The sequence below is a fragment of the Argentina silus genome (assembly GCF_951799395.1).
Source record: "Argentina silus genome assembly, chromosome: 21".
Taxonomy (NCBI): domain Eukaryota; kingdom Metazoa; phylum Chordata; class Actinopteri; order Argentiniformes; family Argentinidae; genus Argentina; species Argentina silus.
Genome location: NC_139675.1, coordinates 11,831,728 through 11,840,920, shown reverse-complemented (window position 1 = coordinate 11,840,920; position 9,193 = coordinate 11,831,728). Strand labels below are relative to the sequence as shown.

Below are 9,193 nucleotides of genomic sequence, written 5' to 3'. Positions count from 1 at the left end.
TTCTGCTAAGGATTTCCCCAGGCTTTTTGAACTAGGAAAACCTGGTCTCAACGAGGTTAATGTAACATCAATATGATACTTTTAATGTTGCATTTACATGAATAAGCTTTAAACGATTTAAAAACAAACATTTTCAACTGTGAGATGGTCTGACACTGACCGTCAACAGGCAATGTTAAGAAAACTTTCATTTTCAACCCATGGACAACCTTGTCACAATGTTGGACAATGGCATATGCTAAGAATTCAAAAAATGTCACATTTAACCCATGTGCAATTGTGTAGCACCGTTAGATGATGATCATCAAATGATAACCTTAAGTCAGTGTGAAAAATAACATTCCACATTACAACGTCAAATAAACTGTTAATTCCAACCAACATGTTACTGAACAACAACCATAAAATAACAATGTCAGTCCAACATTGCAACAGCTACAGAACTCCAGCATTTGCATTATGACGTATAAAAAACTTTAAAAACGACACTCTCACAACTGTTATACAACATCAGTTTGATTTGCACTTGATCGTTGCAAAACTGTAAAACAACAAAAAAAATGCCCATGTAGTACTGTTGTGTCTGGCCTCCATCATACTTCAGGGGAACTAAAAGTTCTGTTCTTCAGATCTCCCTTGAAAAAAAGAGGCCTTCCTGGTTTAATAAAGGTCAATGGATAATGCACAACGTGCCAACTGTTGTGAGCAGTATCCAGGACCATTTGTTGTTTATCACCCTCATTAAGAAGCCAGTCTGGGTTGAGACTGAGGGGAATTTAGGGTCAAGTTCTTGACTTGACCGAGATGTGACTCCACACACGCACGCACGTGCACACACACACACACACACACACACACACATACACACACACACACACACACACACACACACACACACACACACACACACACACACACACACACACACACACACACACACACACACACACACACACACACAAATCTGGCCAGCTTTGTGATGGTCATTCACTTACTGTCACGACTCAAACCCCAAATATTTGGTTGATATGGAGGTTCATGAACAGTCTTGCACTTCAGTTGACCCTTTTGTTGTTTACTGTTGATCCTCCTTCCGTTCCTTACCACCATAATCAATTCCTCTCTATCCACAGGATCTGTCCCAGCTGCCTTTAAGACAGCCACAGTGAAGCCTCTTCTAAAAAAACAACTGTTGACCTGTCTGCTGTCCATAACTACAGGCCGGTATCTCTTCTCTCCTTCTTATCTAAAATCCTCTAACGTGCTGTCTCTAACCACTCCTTCAGAACAACCTCCTAGACCCTCACCGATCCTTTAAGGCTAGCACTCTACTGAGACGGCTCTCCTTGCTGTCATGGAGGCCCTCCACTCTTCTTGAGCTTCCTCCCTCTCCTCTGTTCTCATTCTTCTGGACCTGTCTGCTGTCCTCTCCACGAGCCCTCACCACTGGGGTCCCCCAGGGCTCTGTCCTAGGGCCCTTACTGTTCTCCCTCTATACCAAATCTCTTGGCTCGGTAATTTCCTCACATGGTTTCTCCTACCACTACTACGCAGATGACACTCGACTCTTTCTCTCTTTCCCCCCTTCTAACTCACAGGTGGCAACACTTGCATCACATTCAAGACCCTGGTGCTCGCCTTCCGGGTGGCAAAGGGAACAGCCCCTCCCTACTTGCAAGCAAAGGTCACCCTGTAAATACATTTGTAAAATAAATAAATAAATAAAATAAATAAAGAATTATTCCTTCTTCTAGCATTGTGACTGCCAATAGCCCTTGGTCCTAGCATAGATTATGTTTTCTTATGATGACTGATGGATAGATGATTCACTTACTTATACAAATGCATTTGTTATAAGTCGCTTTGGATAATGGCGTCTGCTAAATGCCATAAATGTGAAATGTAAATGTGAGTTTAATGGTCATTACATTATGAAATAACAGAGGACACATGTAACCCTAACACTAACCCTAACCCAGGGGTGCCCACACTTTTTCGGCTTGCGAGCTACTTTCAAAATGACCAGGTCAAAATAATCTACCTACATTAAAAAATGTTAAATATATATTGCGAAATATATACATGCGAATGCATGGTGACACGTGACCCGTAGAAGAGAAGCGATCTCAGACTGGCCGCATTGTACGTCAATCAAGTGGCGCACTCACACTGGCTCAATTGCCTCGTACCGTGCTGAAGCACAAATGTCCGTCGTAAAAAAACGACTACTATCGCGATCGACCGTAATCGACGTATTGGGCACCCCTGCCCTAACCTGTCTTGTTGAGACATGTTGAGGTTGTAAAACTGTCCGGCAGTTAATATTAACTCTTGAGCTCAAACATTTTTTTTTTTACAGTTTACTGGTGTCACAGTTGGCAAAGTAAACAGACACCGTTCAGTGGAATGCCATCTGCTTCGATTCTTCTCCTTACCGTTTATAACATCACAGAGAGTGATGCCAAATATACATAAATACATACATAGAATCTTATAAATATTTACTGGAAATGTTTGACGCACAGTACCTGCGATGCATACTTGATGGATAGCAACTGCTTTCTACTGGGGTCAAAAGTTTTTTAAACTATTTGAACTTGAAATATTTGTATACATCAGATTCAGTTCGCCCAGAGAATGTGCAGGTTTCTGGGTCAAACACTCCCTTTCCCATACTCTGAAAGAGCAGCCACTGTGAAGCAGAGCCAAATGCCAAGAAAACCAAGCAGCTTATCTCTCTCTCTGTCTCAAAGGAGGTTTCCATGTTGAAATGATGAACGTGAAATTGGAGCCGGTGAGATTATCAATTAATCTGGGCCTGAGGAATGTGGTTTCTCATCCTATTCCAGTCTCAGGGTCTTCATTAGTTAAGGTTATAGAAGACAACAATCACTCTCTCAATGAACCTCCATGTAAGACAGAACAGAACAGCCAAGCCACTATGTGTCAACACAACAGTTGATGAGCACACCATTATTGTCTGTGAGGCAATTGTCCTTGTTGGCTAATTAGACTCTCAGGCCCATGTTTACAAAGAGAGATCATCTACGATCAATTTGGCCTTTTGAATAAGGTTATATGGAAAGGTGAGGACCTGATCCTTGATCAGACGCTTTGTGAATATGGGCTTCGTATTTCTTGAACATAGTCCAACAAATGCACCCAAGGCCGCAACAGTTTGACAGTCTACATCCAGGTCAAAGGGCAGCATGGGTTGGAAGGGGATGGAAGAGATAAACACTGTAGATATGTTCCTCCATTCATTCTCTCTTGTTCACAAAGTCACATTTGGATTATAGTTGTTGTAACCAGAGACAACTGATTTATCTAACTATGAGGTTTGTTTCAAAAAGAGCAGTAGTAGTAGTGTTTAGTGTTTTCAGTTGTCCACATCAAGGAGAGTCTGGCGAACATGGTTACTTTGCCTAAAATAAAATAAATGTACACAAACCTGAAGTAGATCAACAGAAAAGACAATAATATATCAGACCATGAAATGAAAATGCATGCATGACTGATAATGAGGGAAACCCAATGGGAAAACGCTTCCATCAAGAACTTTCAACTGCCTTTTTTGTTGTCAACAAAAACGAGTGATGGATAAAAACAATAAATGTTATCAATATGATACATAAACCTACAATGACAATAGTGTTTCTATTATCACTTTATTCTTGTGAACTCATTAATAAATGAAACGCCATCCTCAGTGTCTTGCACCAGTAGGCACAACAACAAACCAACAGATTAATGGGAGACATGCTAAGATTCTATTGACTGGAAACAAAACCGCAAGTGCATGGTAAATGCCATGGGAAGGTCAGCAGTGGCCAATCGCATCCTCAGGACAGACCTTGAGCTCAGCTGTCTCCTCCTCGTGCACTTGAGGAGGATATAAACCCCCTCGCCTGGACAACCTCAGCAAAAACTTTCACTCCAAAGTTTCACCATGCTCCACTTATTGAGATTTCTCGTGGAGAAGCTGTGGCTTCTCTCCAACTTTAGACTTTTTGAGCTCAAATGGACGGATGGTATAGAGCGCGGAGAACGCAAGGAGCTCCGCACGAAGGCGACGTACGGTCACGCACCGTCATTCCGGAGAGGGGACCTCCTGGAAGTTCCGCGGACGTTGTTCACCCACTTTGGTATCTACCTGGGTGATAACAAAGTCGCGCACCTGATCCCCGACATCATGCCTGTGCTGACCAACGATGAGATGCTAATCACAAAAGCCATCACGAACAACAGACTCATCCTCGGATGCATCTTCAAGTGCGCCACGGTGCGCGTAGACACCGTGGAGGACTTTGCGTACGGCACGAACATAATAGTGAACCATATGGATATGATGCTCAAAGTGCAACCGATCCCAAATGAAGACGTTGCGAAGAGGGCTGAGACACTGATCGGGGCGATACCTTACAGTTTACTATGGAATAACTGTGAACATTTTGTGACATACTGCCGATACGGTTCAGCCACAAGTCAGCAAACGGAAACGGTAAATTGGATTTTAATTCAAAATGCCTTAATTCTACTATTATAACTACTTTTTATGCATGACCTTTGGGTCTACACAGGATACTGTAAATGTAACCTATCTCGCGTAATGTCATTGACATATGGGTAATTATATATTCTACACTTTTACATTACTGTGTTACGTTCTCAAGGGGATACTGCAAACGAAACCTGACATTCTAGATTGATTGGAATATTAATTATATTCTTATATATCACATATCATACAGACTTACATTTAGATGTAGATGATTTACATTTAAATTATACCATTTGCATTATAATGATTCTAGTTCGACTATTTCTGTCAGTGACTTACAGGCCCAACATCATCAATCAATCTATATTTCTCTGCTCCATATGGTGTATTGCATTAAAATAAAGTAATACAACATCATAGTTATGTTATTCAAGGTATAGTGCTACAAATAAATGTAGTTACATTAACTTTGAGATTTTAATTTGAGCTACAGTGCCATACTGATATGATTATTTTGGATCCAAGGTGTTCCTATTGTTCTATTTCATTTGACCCAATCTCTGCGGACAGTTTGGAGATGTTAAAATGAAGCATATACAAATGAATAGTTCTGAAATGTTTACATGTATGGTAACTGTATCATTTCTTTCCTTTGCAGTTCTGTGAGGGTCTAAAGTCAGTCATCCGAGACCAGAGGAGTGTCTTCCTCACTGTTCTCCTGGGAATCATCTCCAATGTCTGCTTTGGCCTGGCACCCGCAACTATACTACCCACAATCCTCATCCCCTTCACTCTGTGGATGGCCAGCTGAGGGACATGAAGCCTCACACCTAACATTCGATGGACGTTTAATGTGTTTGTTTAATGTTTCTCCTGTGATGCCTACAAGATGGCAGGACATGACAAAGTATGATCCATTTCTGCTTACAATGGTTGAAGTGCCTTTTTTCTACTTTGACTTTCTACTATTTGTAGCTTACTGTGTAAGTCAATATAGTGTAATCTGTCAATAATGAAATTCCTTCAATGATGATGCGCTTGTGAAATTGTAAAACTCTAAGAGTACTATGCTGATTAATACAATAACTTTAAGAATGTATATTGAGAACTGATCCTTTTGTTTTCATTCAATGAAGTTGTACATATTTGAAATGTAAATAAAGAAAAGAAAGACATACTATATTTGACTGTATCTTTTGGGGGTGTGAAAGTCTGATTCAATGAAAAGAATGGTAAGAAAGTATTATTCTACACGGATATGGGTTAGTTTTATCACAAAGCATGACAAATGATACCGTGATCTATGTGATATTAGTTATATAGCCTAGCAGATACTACACTAGTTCTTGTTTGATTCACATAATCAAATACTCATCCATCAGTGAGATTGATACAGTTCACATAATGTGGACAGTACTGCTAAGTAATGACTGTGTTAGCAGTATTTCCCTTTTCTTAGAGCATATTCATGACCTACTGTAATAAACAAGGACTTATGTTTCTGACTTGCCAATCAAGTCCCCTGAATTACAGCACTTGTGCTGGCTAAACTGTAAACCAGTCCCAGTCTCTGAGTTGTGAAATCAAGTCAACCGCACTAAACCTGTGATTGAGTGCCTGTCAAACTCTGGCTCAGAAGTTGACCAACTCTTAATCACATAGAGTAGCTCCTCCCAAACCCTGCCTACTCCTATATAAAGCCAGATGTCGAACCATTCAACCATAGTTGTTTACCACCACCATCATAATGTTCTCTTTCCAAATCCTCAACCTGTTCTTTGTGGCCTCCGCCACAACGGAAGAGGACCAACCGGAACCTAAATACGACCTGTCCCTCTACAAGCGTGGGGACCTGCTGGAGGTGCCCAGGACACTGTTCACCCACTTCGGCATCTACCTGGGAAACAACCGGGTGGCCCACCTCATCCCGGACATCCTCCCCGTTATCTCCAAGAACAAAGACGCCATCGCCAAGATGGTGACCAACAACAGGCTCATCCTTGGGGTCATCGCCAAGAAGGCCAGCGTCAGGGTGGACTCTCTGGTGGACTTTGCCTACGGGTCGGAGATCCTGGTCAACCACATGGACAAGGTGTGCAGCAGGCCCGCGTTGGACGGGGACGAGGTGGGCCGCAGGGCGGAGAAACTGCTGGGCTCCATCAGCTACAGCCTGCTGTGGTACAACTGTGAACACTACGTCATGTACTGCCGCTACGGCATGTGTATCAGCTACCAGACATACAAGGTACGGGTCTCTGTCATGTCTTGTTATCATGGGTTCAAGCTTAGGTCATCTGATCACGATTAGCCCAGCTAAAGTCTAACCAATGGAAGTCTTCAGGCAGGTCTCCAGCAAGGTTACAGTACCTCAAGTGAGTGTAGTTCACCGAACCACATGCACATACTGTACAGCAGAGGTTGTAGGATAAAAGTGTTACATAATAGTCAGAGAGAGTGGGCTGATGACCACAGGGGGGGAGGTGCTGCTGGTTCAAACTCATGTCAGCCGAACCAGCGTTAACACTCTGAATATATATCATCACTGAGACATTTACTGCAGCCTGTGGCGCTTTGGCAAACACACAACTGCGCAAAAGGTTGTCACTGTTGATTTAGGTGCTTTGTACATTTACACATCAAATAGGTGATAACAAGGCGCGAGCTTTAGCCAAGAACCTAGTGTCTCCAATTAATATGAAATGACCCTGTTGCCACGCGTTAGTGCGGAAGCACAAAGAGAGCTCTTTCTTTGTCCACTCACCTATGTGACCACAGGATCAGAAAGGTCTCACGTGAGGGATATTGTTGTGGGGGGGAGTGATGGCACATGGATCGCGTGGGAAAATACTCACATATTTCCATGGATTTGGTGTCCAAACACAGATTATCGGACAATAACCTGTGGCTGTGAGGTTGACCTCACGTGCAGAGTTAAGTGTATCTGTGGGCTTTACTACGAGGGACTGTGGGGGTGGACACAACCTCTCCTCACACATCAGTCATGTGGTATTTGGTGAGTTTTATAGTGCTGTTTCATGCTCATTGAATGCTTGTGTTGAATGCAATGGTGAAATAACGGATTAGTTGCTCAACTCCTTAGCTCTGAGAATGAACGCCCAAAACACCTTGTTTTCTAGCCAACAATAACTCCCTTAAAGAAAAAAAAACAAAGAGCAAAATCCTTATACTTCTAGACGTAGACCAGAAAAGGCCACCGTGTGTGCAAGCTTTAGTTGTAGCCTGACACGAACATATAGGCCTACGATGCGCCCACGCACTACAGTGCCCAAGAATTAAAAGTTCTGAAATACTGGGCCCAGCTGACTGAGACAAAACGAACCATTGGGACCATAGTGCACTGGTGAGCAGCGCCATCTAGTGTTAGTGCCTCACAGAAACTGGTTCAACCATGCCCTCTCTCTCACTGAGACAAGAGCCTACATACCACCCACACTCTCCTGTCCACATCCCACCATGCCACACCAGTGCAGCTGTTTTTAGTATGTTTAATGTATAGATGCTTTTTCTTGCTTTTCTTTTAGTTTTGACTTTGACTTTGAGATGTTCTATGAAGAGCACTTTACAAATCAAATGGATTATTAACACTATTAGGAGCTGATACTTTAAATCTAAATGATGAATACCGACACCAACAACTCTCAGAAAATAAACCCTGATACCATTCTGTTGAATAAATACATGGGGCAGCTAAATTCACATATGATGCCAATATAACCTGGTTTTAGATGATGATCTATTAATGGGGTATGGTTTCCTTCTCCCTCCTGCAGTTCTGTACGGCGGTGAGGAAGATCATATGCAACAGGATGAATGCCTACCTCACAGCCCTGTGTGGGGTTGGTACCATGTTCTACCTGGGGACTCTGAGCCCCCTCACGACCCTGCCCACCCTACTCATACCCCTCACCCTCTGGATGGCATCATGAAGGAGCTTCTGTCAGACCCCCCTCTCCATCCTGCTCAGACCCCCCCCCCCGCACCCTGCTCAGACCCACCCTGCTCAGACGCCCCACCCACCCTGCTCAGACCTCCCCCCTCCCCACCCTGCTCAAACCTCCCTCACCCCCCTCTCTACACTGCTCAGACCTCCCTCCCCACCTTGCTCAGACCCCCCTCCCCACTGTCCTCACCCAGCTCAGACCTCCTTCCCCACCCTGCTCTTACCCTCCTCCCCACGCTGCTCAGACCTCCCTCCCCCCCTATCCACCCTGCTCAGACCTCCCTCCCCCCTCCCCACCCTGCTCAGACCTCCCTCCCCCCCTCCCCACCCTGCTCAGACCTCCCCCCTCCCCACCATGCTCAGACCTCCCTCCCCCCTCCCCACCATGCTCAGACCTCCCTCCCCACCCTGCTCAGTCCTTCCTCACCCCCCTCCCCACCCTGCTCAGACCTCCTTCCCCACCCTGCTCTTACCCTCCTCCCCACGCTGCTCAGACCTCCCTCCCCCCCTATCCACCCTGCTCAGACCTCCCTCCCCCCTCCCCACCCTGCTCAGACCTCCCTCCCCCCCTCCCCACCCTGCTCAGACCTCCCCCCCTCCCCACCCTGCTCAGACCTCCCCCCCTCCCCACCATGCTCAGACCTCCCTCCCCCCTCCCCACCATGCTCAGACCTCCCTCCCCACCCTGCTCAGTCCTCCCTCACCCCCCTCCCCACCCTGCTCAGCCCTCC

General features: G+C 44.7%; 2 protein-coding genes across 2 annotated transcripts; both read left to right on the top strand.

Annotated features, from left to right (window-relative positions):
* Positions 1–3,949: 3,949 nt before the first annotated feature.
* lrata (lecithin retinol acyltransferase a) lies at positions 3,950–5,312 on the top strand (the record flags this gene model as incomplete). The annotated part of the gene is made up of 2 exons (XM_083692611.1): positions 3,950–4,501; positions 5,160–5,312. 2 exons carry the CDS (start codon positions 3,950–3,952, stop codon positions 5,310–5,312), a joined length of 705 nt encoding a protein of 234 aa, XP_083548737.1.
* A 936-nt stretch (positions 5,313–6,248) lies between these two features.
* On the top strand, positions 6,249–8,448 carry LOC310821232 (lecithin retinol acyltransferase; the record flags this gene model as incomplete). Its single annotated transcript, XM_083693198.1, has 2 exons — positions 6,249–6,746; positions 8,293–8,448. The coding sequence occupies 2 exons, from the start codon at positions 6,249–6,251 to the stop codon at positions 8,446–8,448; spliced, it is 654 nt and encodes a 217-aa protein (XP_083549324.1).
* Between the last annotated feature and the right edge of the window lie 745 nt (positions 8,449–9,193).